General features: G+C 51.4%; 2 protein-coding genes across 6 annotated transcripts in view; both read right to left on the bottom strand.

The window, feature by feature from the left end:
* The window catches only part of KIF23 (kinesin family member 23), an 18,583-nt gene extending 7,375 nt beyond the window's left edge, over positions 1–11,208 (bottom strand). Inside the window, exons 1-17 of one of the 5 annotated variants that reach the window (XM_042039431.1) lie at positions 11,101–11,208; positions 10,659–10,722; positions 10,236–10,364; positions 9,240–9,345; positions 8,668–8,804; positions 7,765–7,874; positions 6,585–6,755; positions 5,593–5,634; positions 4,299–4,411; positions 3,903–4,024; positions 3,414–3,516; positions 3,059–3,138; positions 2,854–2,973; positions 2,247–2,406; positions 1,302–1,469; positions 915–1,072; positions 493–666 (exon numbers count right to left, since the gene is read on the bottom strand). In XM_042039431.1, the coding sequence (XP_041895365.1) occupies positions 493–666; positions 915–1,072; positions 1,302–1,469; positions 2,247–2,406; positions 2,854–2,973; positions 3,059–3,138; positions 3,414–3,516; positions 3,903–4,024; positions 4,299–4,411; positions 5,593–5,634; positions 6,585–6,755; positions 7,765–7,874; positions 8,668–8,804; positions 9,240–9,345; positions 10,236–10,364; positions 10,659–10,722; positions 11,101–11,111 (1,968 nt within the window). In that variant the 5' untranslated portion in view covers positions 11,112–11,208. The remainder of the gene's footprint in view (positions 1–492; positions 667–914; positions 1,073–1,301; positions 1,470–2,246; positions 2,407–2,853; positions 2,974–3,058; positions 3,139–3,413; positions 3,517–3,902; positions 4,025–4,298; positions 4,412–5,592; positions 5,635–6,584; positions 6,756–7,764; positions 7,875–8,667; positions 8,805–9,239; positions 9,346–10,235; positions 10,365–10,658; positions 10,723–11,100) is intronic. The other 4 variants (XM_042039435.1, XM_042039433.1, XM_042039434.1 and 1 more) reach the window with 4 other exon arrangements.
* Positions 11,209–12,522: 1,314 nt separating this feature from the next.
* Positions 12,523–16,024, bottom strand: PAQR5 (progestin and adipoQ receptor family member 5; the record flags this gene model as incomplete). Its single annotated transcript, XM_042039592.1, has 3 exons — positions 12,523–13,802; positions 15,064–15,205; positions 15,878–16,024. Coding segments are annotated over 3 exons (513 nt in total), but the record flags the coding sequence as incomplete, so codon positions are not given.
* Positions 16,025–16,090: the final 66 nt, after the last annotated feature.

Raw genomic sequence — 16,090 nt, 5'->3', positions numbered from 1 at the left:
CTTTCCATTCCCTTCAATTCCTTTCCATTCCCTTCCATTCTATTCCTCTCTGCTCCATTCCTTCCCTTTCCCTTCCATTCCATTCCATTCTTTCCCCTCCCTTTCCATGCCATTCCTTCCCCTTCCGTTCTATTCCTTTCCATTCCTTTTCTTTCCCTTCAATTCCTTTCTGTTCCATTCCTTCCCCTCCCCTTCCTTCCCTTTCCATTCCCTGCCATTCCAATCCTTTCCTTTCCCTTCAATTCCTTTCCATTCCTTTTCCTTTCCCTTCCATCCCATTCCTTCCCTTTCCCTTTCCATTCCCTTCAATCCCTTCCCTCCCCTCCCTTCCCAGCAGCAGAGCTCACCAAGCACCTCCATGAGCAATTCCTGACCCGGGATTCCCGCAGACACCAAACACAGCAAGAAATCCCCTCCCTAAGGGTGGCCCACACCCAAATCCCAAACCCTGGCTACCTCCATCCCGCTCTTCTCCCAATTCCCGGCACTCACGCATTCCTTCTCCCACTTGAGGGAGGTCTCTGTCACCATTCCCTGCAGCCTGGCCTCCAGCCTCCTCTTGTCCGACGCCTGCCGCTGCAGCTTCTGGCTCTTGCTCTCCAGCTCCTGCTGCAGGTTCCTCTTGTCCTCCTCATAAATCGTGGCAGTTTTCTCCAAAATCTCGATCTGTGGGAACAGAGGGAGGATTTGGGTGGGAATACAACCCCTCCAAGGTTTGTATTTCCCTGGAAATAGCGGTTTCCAATCCTAAATTGCCCCCTTTGGATACTTTAAAAGCCTCGCCTCCTAAAAAAGCCCAAAAACCTTTCGTGAAAATTCCCCCCAAAATATTTCTTCCTGATATCACGGAATTTTCTGAATGATCCATAAAAAAAAAAAAAAAGGGGGATTTGCTCCAAAATGACCCAACTGACCTTGTATTCCAAGGTTTTAATCTTCTTCTCCAGGCGTTCCATCTCCGTTCGCTGGCCTGTTATGGTTTTCTCCTTCTCAGCCAGTTTTCCTTGGATATAATTTTCCTTGGATGCGACACTGGAGTCAAATTCTTGCAGCATGGTTTTAAAGGCGAGAACTGGAAGAGAATGATGAGATTTTCTCTCTTATCTCTCACCTTCTCCCTTATCTCCCTCACACCCAAAGCTCTGTTTTTCCCAACCGATTGAAAGCCCAAAATTCCTCAGAAAAAGGTGGAAAAGATCAATCGAAACAAGAAAATTGGGATGGAAGGGATCCCTTGAGGAGTAAAAAAGGCGCCAAATCTGAGCTTTGCCCTGTTGTTCCAATTTGGGGCAAATTCCTACCGTTTTTGGAAAATTCCTCTGCCAGCATCTGCCTCATTTTGTGGCGCTGCTCCAGGGCCTCGATGAGCTTCGGGAGTGTTTGGTCATCGTTGATATCCAAGAGCTCGCAGGAAGGCAGGGGAGGGAAGCTCTGGAAAAACAGCTCGGCAGCTGATGGCTCCTCTGGCTCTGCAGGATGGAAAATCCGTCAGCAGGACAGGAAAATTCCCACGGCCAATGGGGAAGAACTGGGAATGACTGAGGGGAGCAACGGGTTTCCAAAGAGGGGATGGATGGGAAAGGATTAAATGGGATATCCTCGATTCCATGTTTTACTCTGAAAGTGGGTCCTGAACGTCCAGGAACATCCCACAATTTCCTTGGCACAATTTCCTGTCAGGAGCTGCAGTATCGGGACTGCGGATTTATCCCAGTAACAAGGAATTCCTTGGAGATTTCCACAGGGAAGCCGCTGAGTGGGAAGAGCAGCGGCCACTGCAGGGCTCACAGGGCGCTGAGGCTCCTCTGGCACTCTTAAGGCTCAAAGGAAATTGGTTTCAAATTTCATTCCCAGCCTTTAATTCCTAATGGAAAACTGCTGGAATCATGGAATGGTTTGGGTTGGAAGGGACCTTAAAGTGATCTCGTTCCATGGGCAGGGACGCTTCCCACTATCCCACATTCCAACCTGGCCTCGGGCATTCCAGGGATGAGGCAGCCACAGCTCCTCTGGGAATTCCAGCCCAGCCCTTCACAGGGAACAATTCCTTCCCAAGATCCATCTAAATCTCCCCTTTCCCAGTGGGAACCATTCCCTGTGTCCCATCCCTCCATCCCTTGTCCCAGGTCCCTCTCCAGCTCTCCTGGAGCCCCTTTAGGCCCTGGAAGGGGCTCTGAGCTCTCCCTGGAGCCTTCCCTTCTCCAGGTGAACATTCCCAGAGCAGAATTCCCCACTCCAGCCCTCACCTGCTCCGATGGGGCCGCCCCTCAGCTCCAGTTTCCGGGACAGCTCCTCCCGGAATGCCTGGTTCCGGAGGCGCCGGCCCGGGGTCAGCCCGCACAGGGGCCTGTCCACGGGCCTGGCCACCTCCACCTCCTGGGTCATCTCTGCAAAACGCATCACTTGCTGCAAGAAAACAGGGAAAAACCACCAGGAGCAGCTGGATCTGGGATTGGGAGCGGGGGCTGAGTCACTAAAAGTAGGAGAGGATGGATTATCCGGCTGAAATAGTGAGGAGTTGCCAGCTACGGTTGGGGATCATCCAGAAACCTCCCCACAAGGAGCCACAAAACCTTGGGCAGAGCCAGCTGGAATTCTTGGAATAGTAGGGATTAAACACTTCAATATGGCTCCATGGAATTCTGTAAGTAGGGAAACCTTGCCCATTTTCCAAGCAGGGAGCAGGTGTAACTCAAACAGGGAAAACAAGACTCGGAGAGCAGATTTACCCTACAAAATTATAATGGAAGCGCTCAAACAACAATTAGAGCTCCTCAAATCTCTTGGAGCACAAGAATTCAGGGAAAAAAACAGGAAAAGAAGAGCAGGAGGGAATGGAGAAAGGGAATTTACCAGGCTTTCCTCGTAGTCCTCAGCCTTGGGATTCACACACACGATCATCCGAACTTTCCCTTCTCCATCAAAATAGTTCTTGAAGAGATGAGTCAGTTTGGAATCTCTGTATGGAACCATCTGGGAATAAAGGCCATGGAAGATCCAGTGAGTTTTCCTTATCCACGACATCAAATTCCAGGATAATTAGGGAAGGGATGCCCACCTTGTTCGTTCCATACAATTGGTTTTCCCGCAGAACCTCGATGCACGTCCTTAATGTCATCAGCGACTGGTTGATATTCCCTAAAAAAAACCCCAAACTCCGTGAGCAGCCCTTGGATCACATTCCCGAATTATGCAGAAGAATAAATCGCCTAATTAATGATATTTGTTGCAGCTAATTGCTCTAATGAACCGAAGTGACACAAGCACTGCTTGGTTTCCAAACGGGAAGATTTAAGGTCATCAAATCCTAACTGATTGTAACAAGAATTCCTGGGATTCTTCCCTAGGAGACAGGATTAGTCGGAGCTGAATTAGCAGGGTTAATTAGCAGGGTTAATTAGCAGGGTTCTTACCTGCCTCCCGCAGCCTGTTCCCTTCGGCTTTGGTCCTGTTGGTTCTCTCACTTCCCGCCAGATCCACCAGGGACAGCTGGCTCAGGGTGATCTGTTCCTTTTCCTGGGATACAGAGCAAATCCTGGATGCCTCAGTATTCCCTCTGAAGGGGTGGGGGGACACCTCATCCCAACACCCACTTCCAAATAACGTGCTGGATACAAGCTCTGAGGGGTTTGTACAGCACAGGGAGCTGGGAAGCACCAGGGGTTTTTTGGGAAGTTTGGCAGATCCCGACTGCCTTGGGCCACAGGATCACTCAAATTCCCAAAATTTTAGCTTCCCAACGAAAACAAAGGAAAAGGTGAAAACCTAAGGAATCGGCAGTGTTTTAATGCCGCCTTCCCGACAAAAAGAAGATGAATTCTGTCACCTCCACACTTGAGACACATGGGAGCTGTTTCCAAGGCAACCTCCATAAAATTCTCCTGGAATAAGGCGGAACCCACCTGGAGCACGTTGTCCCCGTCTGCATCCAGAGGAGCCTGCGCCAGCTTGATGATGAACACAGAGTGGGAGCGGCTGGATTCCCGGTTCAGCTGCGTGTTGGCGATGCGCCGCTTCTTCTGCCCTGCTCAGACACCCCACATTCCCACCAAATCCTGCTGCTTTCCCACAGTTCCCAACTCTTCCAGCATCAGGATGTGAGGGATTTCACAGCTGTGGGATATTGGGAAGGGTTGCGAATGGGGAGGCCCTAAATGCCCCGAGAAGGTGTGGATGGCTCCACCCCTGGAAGCGTCCCAAGGCCAGGCTGGATGGAGCTGATCCAACAGAATTTCCTTGCCCATGGATAATGTTTAAGGTGCTGGGATGTGGGTGCAGCCCTGAATTCCAAGATTTACCTCTCCAAAAGACTTCAAAAGCTTCCTCTGTGGATTTGACCTCCACTTCGGTGCAGCCCGTCACGTACATGTTGTGGTTCTGGTCTTCCCGAAGGATTTTGGACTGTGGAGGTCTTCAGGATAGCAGGAAAGAGGGAAAAACAAACAAATCCCGTTAGAGTGGAGTTTTCTGTGCAGCTTCCTGCCATGCAGGTTTTCTTGGAGGGCAAAATTCAGTGGGAAAAGGTCAAAACTCCGAGGGGAAATTCAGAATTTGGAGGGAAAAGGTCACAAGTCAAGGGGAAAAGGTCAAAAATTCTGAGGGGAAAGGTCAACAATTCTGAGGGGAAAAGGTCAACAGTTCTGAGGGGAAAAGGTCAGTAATTCTGGGGGAAAGTGGTCAAAATTCTGAGAGAAAAGGACAAAAATTCTGGGGGACAACAGTCAAAATTCTGAGGGGAAAGCGGTCAAAACTCTGAGGGAAAATTCAGAATTTGGAGGGAAAACGTCACAAGTCAAGCGGAAAAGGTCAAAATTCAGGGGGAAAAGGTCAAAAATTCTGGGGAAAAGGTCAAAAATTCAGGGGGACGACAGTCAAAATTCTGAGGGAAAAGGACAAAATTCCAAGGGACAAGGGTCAAAATTCTGTGGGAAAACGGTCAGAACTCTGAGGGAAAATTCAGAATTTGGAGGGAAAATGTCACAAGTCAAGGGGAAAAGGTCAAAATTCAGGGGGAAAAGGTCAAAAATTCTGGTGGAAAAGTCAAAAATTCTGAGGGGAAAAGGTCAAAAATTCTGAGGGGGAAAAGGTCAAAAATTCTGAGGGGGAAAAGGTCAAAAATTCTGAGGGGGAAAAGTGTCCAAAAATTCAGAGGGAAAAGGCCAAAAATTCTGAGGGAAAAATGTCCAAAAATTCTGACGGAAAAAGGTCAACAATTCTGGGGGAAAGGACAAAAATTCAGGGGGAAAATGGTCAAAATTCTGAGGGAAAAATGTCCAAAAATTCTGAGGGAAAGTGGTCAAAATTCAGGGGAGAAAAAGTCCAAATTCTGAGTGAAAAGGTCAATTATCCAAATAAAAGCTGGAAGAGGGAATACAGGACATGGACACACAGCCAAGATTAGTGACACTCCAGCTACCGCTCTAATTAGCAGCCATTTAATTGCAATTAATTGCTTTGGTGGCAGCTATTGCTTTTCTACAAGCACACAGAAGCGAGGAGAGCATCCCAGATTTCCTAGGAAAGCAAGGAAAAGCAGGGAATTTTCTGCTTCTACTCAGGGGAAATGGCACTGGAATAACAGGAATAACATACACAAAGTCTCCATTTCTCACAGGAGTGTTGCAACTGTTCCACCTACCAAAAAAACACGGAAAAATATTAAATCCTCCATTTCCGCCTCAAATCTTTCCATCTCTCACGCACCGCAGCTTCCAGAGGGAGAAATCATCCTGGATTTTTTTTTGGGATGGGGTTGGGGAGTAAGCACCAAACCATTGAATGGTTTAAAAGCATTCCCAGAGATCCAAACCCTTTTGGAATGAGGACCCTGGAGGCAGCTGCTGGTTTGCTTTGCCCTCGTTAGTCTTTGTTAATGAGCCGCTCCTTAATGAACACAGGACTGATGGGCTCTGTTAATGGAGTTGGAATTTCAATACATGGATTCCAAGAGGAATTTGCAGATTTTCCCTACTTATTTTAGGCCTCACAGGTGCCCACCTATGGAAAAATAACCCCCAAATTTCACGAGGAGACAATTAATTTCTGGTTTTATGGGAATTACTGATAGCAAGTGGAATAATACGGACATATGGAGCACCAAACCAGTGTTTTTCACTGGTTCCAGGGAAAAAAGCTACGGAATGGCTTGTTCCAAGTTGGAATGACCTGTCAGAACAGCAGGAATAGATTGGGAATATCAGTGGCATACAACTGCCTAATTAATTAAAGATTTGCTTGTTAATCACCCGTCCTAACGAGGAAGGGAGCACCAAGCATTGGCCATCAGTACTGAAATATTCCTGCGGGACTCCTTTCCATGTGTTTTTAATGGTGATTCCCAGGAATTCTGAGCAAGGCTCCCTAAGGCTACAACCAACAAACCACGCTGGAGATCCTACCAAAGCCTCCTGGGCTGGGAATATGGAAATTCCCAAACTCCCTTGGGTTTGATGGGCTCCGAGGAGGTTGCAGATGTCAGCAGAGGACACCGAGACACTGCAGACATTGTCGTCATCCCCCTCTTCCAGTGGTTTGGTGCTGATTCCCAAGCCCAGGCGAGGAAAATGCCGGATTCCCAAACTCACTTGGGCTTGATGGATTCGAAGGGAGCCTCTTCCAGCAGGTCATAGATGTAGTTGTTGTAGATCTCGATGTAGGACACGAAGACGCCATAGACGTTGTCCTCATCCACCTCCTCCACCCGGCAGTGATCCTGGACGTTGATCATGTCGGCAAATTCGGGATCCAGCTGTCTCCTGCGGGAAACAAAGGGATGGGGATGGAATTCCCGGGAGCCACAACGCGCCAGGGCACATCTGCAGGGTTGCGGTGGGGAAATGCTCCATATTTGGCAAAATTCTGGTTCTTGGGGTGTCCTGTGCACGGCCAGGAGTTGGAATTCCATGATCCAACTGAGGAAATTCCGTGCTTGGAATTCCACGATCCAACTGAGGAAATTCCGCGGTTCTATGGAAATAGCTCCAAATTGTACTTCACAGGATTCTTACTCCAAGCCACAGCAGTTTAGTCCTGGCTTAACAGGTTTAGTCCTGGCTTAACAGGTACAAAACCAGACTAAGCCTGCTCGTTTAAATCACTGCTCAAACCACTTGGAATACACTCAATTTCCATTCATGTTTTATTTATTTTTATTATTATTATTATTATTATTATTATTATTATCATCCCTGCCCACGGCATGAGAACAACTTTAAGGTGCCTTTCAAATTCAGGGGGGAAAAGGTGAAAAATTCAGGGGGAAAAGGCCAAAATTTCTGAGGGAAAAGGTCAAAAATTCAGGGAGGAAAGGCCAAAATTCCTGAGGGAAAAGGCCAAAAACTCTGAGGAAAAAGGCCAAATATTCAGGGGAAAAGGTCAAAAAAATTCTGAGGCAAAAGGTCAAAAATTCAGGGGGAAAGGCCAAAAATTCAGGGGAAAGGCAAAAAATTCAGAGGGAAAGGCCAAAATTTCTGACGGAAAAGGCCAAAAATTCTGAGGTGAAAAGGTCAAAAATTCTGAGGGGAAATTCAGGGAAAAAAGCTATGGAATGGCTTCCTCCAAGTAGAAATCACCTGTGAAAACAGCAGGAATAGAGTGGGAATTTCAGTGGGACACAATTGCCTAATTAATGACTAAAGATTTGCTGATTTTTCCCAACTTTTCTTTCATTTCTTCAAGGGCAGAGCCCAAGATTAATTAAAAGCACCCTAAAAGTGTCCCAGTCCTAGGGAATAAATTCCCTCTGCTCTTCCCAGAGTCACTCACTTCCCAGACGGAGTTTTTGGGACAGGCAGGGCCTCCCTCCTCTGGCGTTCCAGCAGAGCCTCCACCTCACTCTGCACATCCACCCCGTTCTTGTCATCCAGCTTGAAAACCTGAGGGAAAAACCAGGAATTTCAGCCAATTCCAACATCCAGGTGGCAGCCAACAAAGGATTCTTTGATTCAATAATTAATTAGTTTGATTAGGCTGGTATTAATTAACTGATTAATTAATTAATTCATACCACAGCCCTCATTGGTGCTCAACCCACCAAGAGCTGACGGAAACAATTCCCAAAAGAATGTTTTAGAAAAGCTCCCAAGGATGAGAATTCCAGGATTATTTCAGTATCTTTAAACGCCAAAAATCCCAAGGAATTTTGGGAAAAGCCTCCCATCTCCATTACTTGGCTGACAGGGTGGTGATCAGAGGTTGGACTCCATCTTGGAGGTCTTTCCCAACCTTAACGATCCTGTGATTTTGGACACAGATTCCTGCAGATCTCATTCCAGAACTTGGGAAGATACTTCTTCATTAATTATTTTTAGAGTTTATTAAAGAATTAACAACTATTTAAGGACAACCAGACCACAGATCTTCATCCAAGCTTGGCCCTGCTCCTCACATCCCAACGGGAAAAACATTAAATCCCTGATTTCTGCCTCAAATCTTTCCGTCTCTCACACACCGCAGCTTCCAGAGGGAGAAATCATCCCGGATTTTTCCTACGATGGGCTTGGGACCATCGAGTGGTTCAAAAGCATTCCCAGAGATCCAAACCCTTTTGGAATGAGGACCTTGGGGTTGGGGTTTTTCCTCTTCCAAGCCCTCCAGCACCAGGCCGGGTTTCCTTGGCGCAGAACCCGTTATCCAGGGATTTGGGGAGGATTCAGGGCAGGCACTCACGAATCTCTTGGCCTGGAAGGGGCCGATGCTGTTGAAGATCATGGCCAGGCAGCGGGGCAGGAGCCCCCCATCCCCAGGAGATCCCGTCATGGTGTGGGTCTTCCCGCTGCCCGTCACTCCATAGGTGAACAGGAGACCTGGGAATACAGGCAAAGGGAGAAATCAGCGGGATTTGGGGAATGAAGAAAGCACCTGGAGTACCCCACGCCATCAAAAGCGCTGGCAGCTCTCGCCGATCGTCACAGCTGGGAATACTCATGGTCCTCTCCAGGATCCACCAGAAACCGGCCCTGGCACAGCTTGTGCCATCCCTGGAATGTTCCAGGCAGGCCGGATGGGGCTTGGAGCAGCCTGGGATAGCGGAAGGTGTCCCTGCCCACGGGACTGGGTCATCCCTTCCCACCCAAACCATTCCTCTTCCATCAACAGCTTTAAGAGCTTCCGAGGGTGCTGTGTGAGGAGCTGAGCCACAATTCCAAGGAAACAAGGTAAGAAACCTCGGGAGCTGTGAAAGCCTGGGAATGGGAGCCTGCAGGCACGGGGAAGGGACACAGGACGAAATCTCTGCTCACCATTTTTGCCCCGGATCAGATCCTCCACCAGCGGCTTGGCCACCACGTCGAAGAGCTCCTTCTGCACCACCAGGGTGCCAAACACCTCCTTGAAGGAATACTGGGTCTGCCAAGAGAGGGAAAACCACCCTGAACCTCCAGCTCCACGGCCAGGAGCGTCCAGGGAGGATCCCACGGACCACAGCATTCCCAATTTACAGCTAAAAGCTGGAATTTCCTTGAAGCCCCCACCGGAATCCGAGCAAAGGAACACCCGCCGTGGCCAAAGTGGGGCTGGTCCCTCATTTCAACTTTTTTTTCTTTAATTTCAATTTTTCCACTTTTTATTGAGTTTGGGATCCTTCTCCAGTCCTACATTTCAACCTGGCTTTACTTTTTTTAATCAATCTGCTCGTTTTTCCATCAGCACTCTTGCTTAAAATAAAGTAACACCCGGATTTGAAGCTCCTGAGCGGAACTCGATCTGCCACCATTTAACAAAGCTTTGCCTGTTCCACTTAAACCTTTGGAGATCCCTTAACACACTTCCCACAAGGATTTCCCAGGCTGAAATCGGAAACAAAACCCCAGCTAGCATTCCCACCAGGACAAGCTGTGGATTCCTCATCCCTGGAACATCCCAGGCCACGTCAGAGCAACCTGGGATGGCGGAAGGTTTCCCTGCCCATGGAATGGGATGAGCTTTAAGGTCCTTTCCTGACATGTTATGGCTATGGAAGTGATGCTTCTTTTGCGTGAGATGGGTTTTCAGGTTGAAAACATTCAGATTTGGCACTCCGCAAGTCCCACGAGCCATGGGAAAACTTGGAGAGCAGGGAAAAGCAGCTGGATGTGTCATTCCTGGAATTCCAGGAGGGTTGGGGTGGGAAGAGACCTTAAAGATAATCCCATTGGCACAGGCAGGGCCAGCTCTCCTGAAGCCAGGCTGCTCCAACAACACTTCCAGGGACTGGGCAGCGCTTCCAGGCGGATTCCAGGCTGGAATGCAGCCCTTACCTCGCGGTACTCGCCATTGCGGAACACCCGGTAGCCCTCGGGGGGGTGGATCTGCACCGTGGTGTCGTTGATGACCTCGATGCAGCATTCCTGGTCCGAGCGGCTCAGCGGCCGCACCCGGCAGTAAACCTGGGAATGGGGAATGGTGGGAATCAGGGGGGACCGGGATGAGCCCCCCAAACCGGGACACAGCGGCAATAAACCTGGGAATGGGGAATGGTGGGAATCAGGGGGACCGGGATGAGCCCCCCAAACCGGGACACAGCGGCAAGAAACCTGGGAATGGGGAAAGGTGGGAATCAGGGGGACCGGGATGAGCCCCCGGTCCGGGACACAGCGGCAATAAACCTGGGAATGGGGAAAGGTGGGAATCAGGGGGGACCGGGATGAGCCCCCGGTCCGGGACAGCGCCCCCGAACTCACCCCCACCGGGTCCTTCAGCGTGGGGTTCGTGGGTTTCTTCGGCCTCCGCGGTGTCTTGGCCCTACTGAGGGGAGAGAGCCGTGAGGGGAGGGGAAGAGCGGAGGACAGGGATGGGGAAAGCCGGGAAGCGGCGGGGAGAACCGGGAGAAGGGGGGAAACCGGGAGAAGGGAGGGGGAAAGGAACCGGGGGAGACGGGGAAGCCCTGAGGGGGTCGGGGGGACACCCGAGGGAGGGGGAGGACAGGGAAGGGAGAGGGACCGGGAAGACCTGGGGGTAAAAGCCGAGAAGCGAAGGAACCGGGATGAGGGGGAAGGAACCGGGAAGGGGTTGGGGGCAGCCATGAGGGGCGGCCCCGCCGCTCCGGCCGGAGCTGCCCCACACCGGGGACTCCCAGGCCGAACCCGCCCTCCCCGGGCCCGAAGGGGCTGTGGAGCCACTCACGCCGCCTTCATGTCGCGGGTGCCGCCGCCGCTGTCGCGACAGGGCCCGGGGGTCGCGCTCCGGCCGGCGGGGTCCGAGCGGCGGCCGCGCGCCCGCCGCGATTCAAATCCGACCAATCAGCGCGCGCGGACGCGTTGACGTCATCACGCACGGCGTCACCATGGCGACGCCAAAGGGGCGCGGCCCGAGGCGCGGGCGCCCTCTGCTGGTTGCCGTGGCGGCGGCGGAGGAGCCGAGGGTTCGAATCCCGGCCCCGGCGGATCCGGGAGCGCGGCCCGGTTTTCCAAGACTTTATTCCCTTTTTATCCACCTAATCCCAATCTTTCAGGAAAACGGGTGGAATCCAGCCCGTTTACAGGGCCAGGGTTTCCCTGGGTGCCTGCCTGGAGGTGACTCAGTCAATCAGTTAATTCCCAACCATTGGGAACGAGTTAATTCCCAACCTGTGGGAAATGAGTTTATTCCCAACCATTGGAAACGAGTTAATTCCCAACCTGTGGGAAATGATCCGTGGTGGAAAATAAACATTCCAGTGTGGTGTTGGGACACGTGGGAAAAACCTGCAGAACAAGTCCAGGGAAAAGCAAACTTCCTGCCAAGGGAATGAATTCCAATGGGGAAATCGGGGGGAACAACTCAATTCCTGTTAAATTCCAGGGAATTCCCAGTTTTAGTCCAAATTCATTCATGTTTCCATCATACGCTTCAAGGATATTTTAAAAAATGGGGATAAAATGACCAGGAGGATCCCTAAATTCCTTCTGTTTTCCAGCCTGTCCAAATCCACGGGGCCGAGGAGGGATGAGGGAGCTCTGCTGGGATGTGATCCCGAAATCCCTGGATTTGTTTGGGATTTGCTGTGGATCGCGCACAGGCCCATGAGGAAACATTCCAGCGAATAAATATCCCGGTTTATTTCCTCGGAACAGCGGGACACGGGATTTTTCCTTCTCCTGGGAAGGGAATTGAGTCAAATCCCGAGATTTTTGGTAAAAAGCAGGAAAACCCCGCCCCCTGTGCTGCTCCAAGATCCACCATCGCCCATTCCATGCGCTCAGCATTCCATGGAATTCTGGCATTCCGTCCCATTCGGAATGCAGTTTTCCTCAAATTCCTGCCACAACAGGAATTCCGTCCAAAAGCTGAACCACCTGGAATAATCCCAGGATGATTCCTGAGGTTTTTCCCGGCTCTGCAATCCCAGATTCCTCCCCGCTCACGGCAGCTCCCGAAGGGAATAAACTCTGGAATTATCAGCAACGCTCTCCCAAAGGATTTGTTTTCCCGGGAATATTTGGATTCCGAAGCGGATTCAGAGCAGTGATTTCAGTTCCTTTTCATTGGAGAAACAATTCCAGCGCTTGGAAAAATCCCTACAAATCCCGGGCGCCATTCCCAAGGATTGATTTCTCCCACACTGAAGCCTTTCATCCCAGATTTTATTGCGTTATCCCAGATTTCCGCAGCTCCCCGAGTGCAGCGAAGGCAATTAAAGCAAATCAATGGAACACCCGCAAGATTAGCCGGGATAATATTCCCGAGGAATAAGCAGTGTTTGCTGTGCCCCTGCAGGAAAATCCAAGGAAAAACCTGGATCCTGGAAAAGGCTGAGAGCTCCAAGCTCTCCTTGTAAAATCCAGGAGCGGCAAAGGGAAGATCCTGGGAATTCTTTCAAATTCCCAAGTGCCTTTAATCCCCGAGCTGCTCCAAATCCCGCTGTTCTCCATGGATCCCGCTCCCATCCAAGGAAAACATGAAAACCCTCTTCCCAAAGGATCCCAAACCCAGGGAGGTTCGGAAGTGGAGCTCTCCCGTCTCCCGGCCTCAATGCCGGGATCCATCCCAACCTCCGGGAACAGCCGGGACAGCCGGATGCAATCCCGTCCTTCCACCCCCCCCGTGGAAACCCAGCATTCCCACGGGAATGAACTTCCCAGGATTTCCCAGAGTTAAAGCCTGGAAGAGCTTTCCTATGGGAACACCCCATGGAAGCTCTCCCGGAATTCCTTTCGCTGGATAAGGAGCGCAAACGGTGGGAATTAATGCGGAGGGAAGCTCCAATCCCTCCATCCCACCTTTCCAGGCACTTGGGCTGAGTGTAAGGCTGGAAATTCCAAAGGAAGGCCACTTCCAAAGGGAAAAACGGGAATTAGGGAGCCCTTGGCTTCACCGGGAATCTCCAAAGTGGTGACGCCGACATTCCCTGGATTCCTCCCCGAGGCAGACCAGAGGGATCCCGCTTTCTTTGGGAAGCAGGAGCGCTCCCGTCCCTTTTCAGGGATCAAATCCCTATTATTTGACGCTTTTCCCGTGGATAACCACAGGGTGGGAAGTGTTTCCCAGCCCATCCATGGATAAAGCCAAGCTTTTCCCTTGGGAAAATCCCAAAGGAATATTTGCAGGCAACAAACCCCCCCTCACCCCTACGGACCCCTCTGGAATGGGATCAGTCCCAGAAATCCGAGGCAATCCCCGAGCCTAGTGGGCTTTTTCCCGGGAAATAGGCTCCGGGCGGAGGCGCAGGAAGCAGATCCCAAGGATGGCCAGGCTGGCGGCCGCTCCTATTCCCAGGGATCCAAAGGTTTCCAGGGAAGAGGGAATCGGGAGGCGGCCTCGCCGCTCGGCCATGTCCATGGAGACGGCTTCCAGCTGGAAGTGCGTTCCCAGGATCCCGCAGACGTGGAAAAGCTGGTGGCTGTGCCCTGCGACAAAACACACTCCGGAAATGCCATGGAAATTCCATGGAAATTCCATGGGAGTTCGGCTCGCCAGGTGGGTTCCACACGGCCGGAATGCTCCAGGAGCAGTCTGGGATAGTGGGAAAAGCATTCCGGAATTCCGGGGTTCCGCACTTAAAACGCGCTCAGCCTGCTCCATGAAATATTTATCCCACAAATTCCCATTCCCGCTTCCTGTGGTTTTATCATCCTACTCATTCCCATTCCCAATCCCAATCCCTGGGGTTTTCATCCTTCCATTAATTCCCATTCCCGATTCCCACGGTTTTATCCTCCTGTTAATTCCTGTCCCTAATTCCTGTGGTTTTTATCATCCCACAGATTCCCATTCCCAATTCCCGTGGTTTTTATTCCTCCTGTTCATTCCCATTCCCAATCCCAATCCCTATGCTTTTATCCTCCTGTTAATTCCCATTCCAAATCCAATCCCATTCCCAATCCCAATCCCTGTGCTTTATCCACCTGTTAATTCCCAGTCCCAGTCCCAGTCCCAGTCCCAGTCCCAATCCCCGTGCTGTTATCCTCCTGTTAATTCCCATTCCCATTCCCATTCCCATTCCCGGTGCTTTTATCCTCGTGCACGGAGCTCTTCCATGCCAAGCTCCAGCTGGACTGGGAGTGTGGGATAGGGATGTGCTCGTCCCCACTGGGGCAGCACCGGGAAAATCCCGCTGTTTCCAGCATTCCATGCCCATTCCCTGCTCCTGCCCTGCCACGCCTGCTCCTGGGGGAGGATTTTCCCAAGAAATCCCAATTTTATGGATGTGAAACCTCCATGGAAAAGTTGGGAAGCGGCACCGCTGGACCTCCCACCTAAAGCATTCCCGAAGGGAATATCTGCTCCCCTCCAGCATTCCCAGGATTCCAGGGGGTTTATTCCCAGGATTCCATGGAATGCTCACCAAACCATGACAGGGGTTTATTCCCAGCATTCCATGGGGTTCACTCCTGGAATTCCATGGAATGCTCCCCAAGGGGTTATTCCCAGCATTGCCTGGAACGCAGGGATTTATTCCCAGGACTCCATGGGTTATTCCTGGGTTTCCCTGGAACGCAGGGGATTGATTATTCCTGGCATTCCCAGGGGTTATTCCCGGCATTCCCGGGGGTTATTCTTGGCATTCCCAGGGGTTATTCCTGGCATTCCCGGGGGTTATTCCCAGCATTCCCGGGGGTTATTCCTGGCATTCCCAGGGTTATTCCCGGCACTCTGTGCAGTGCTCACCGATGAGGTCGAAGGTTCCCGGCGCCAGGCGCTCGGGCAGGCGCGAGGTGAGGATGAGGAAGGTGAGGAGGGCGCAGAGGCTGTGCCGGAAATGCAGCCGGATGGAGCCTTCGGAGCAGCCGCCGGCCACGCACCGGGACAGCTGCCGGGAAAACGGGATCGTCTGTCTGTCCATCCTCCATCCCTCCATCCCTCCATCCCTCCATCCCTCCATCCATCCATCCATCCCTCCCTCCATCCCTCCATCCCTCCATCCATCCATCCATCCCTCCCTCCATCCCTCCATCCCTCCATCCATCCCTCCCTCCATCCATCCATCCATCCCTCCATCCCTCCATCCCTCCATCCCTCCATCCCTCCATCCATCCCTCCATCCCTCCATCCCTCCATCCATCCATCCCTCCATCCATCCATCCATCCCTCCATCCATCCATCCCTCCATCCATCCCTCCATCCCTCCATCCATCCATCCATCCATCCCTCCCTCCCTCCATCCCTCCATCCCAAAGGAGCCACGGCCATTCCCAATTCCCCACCCCCACTCCAACCCCGCATTCCCGTCCTTATCCCTCCCCGTATTCCTGCCCTGCTCCAGTTCAATCCCTGGAAAAGGCCCTTCCCAGCTCCCTGAGGCTGGAATTTTCCAGCCCTTTGAAGTGGGAGGAATCTGCCGGCACTCAGTGACGGAAAAAACATCCGAGCGCCTTTTCCTGCCGGAGTTTGTTTGTCTTTCCAATCCTGAGCTGGGCCTGTTTTCCCAAATAATTCCAGGCTGAGGCAGCTGGAATTTCACGGGATTCTGTGGGATACGCACTCTGTAGAAAATCGGGATGCTGTCGAAAATGTAGGGATACACGAAGGCCAAAATTCGGGAAGCTTTGCTCAGCCGGGGCCGCTCGGCCTCCAGAAACCTGGGAAAAACAGGGAATTCCACAGGGCAGAGTGCGGGAAACACCGGGAATCACACAGGGAATTTCACATGGGATGTACTGGGAATCACAGGGAATTCCACATGGGATACACCGAG

Source organism: Corvus kubaryi, unplaced genomic scaffold, assembly GCF_017639235.1.
Source record: "Corvus kubaryi isolate FWS band 111438036 unplaced genomic scaffold, C.kubaryi_AGA036_p1.0 37394, whole genome shotgun sequence".
NCBI lineage: Eukaryota > Metazoa > Chordata > Aves > Passeriformes > Corvidae > Corvus > Corvus kubaryi.
The sequence above is the reverse complement of the archived record's forward strand: the minus strand, read 5'-3'. Positions and strand labels throughout refer to the sequence as shown.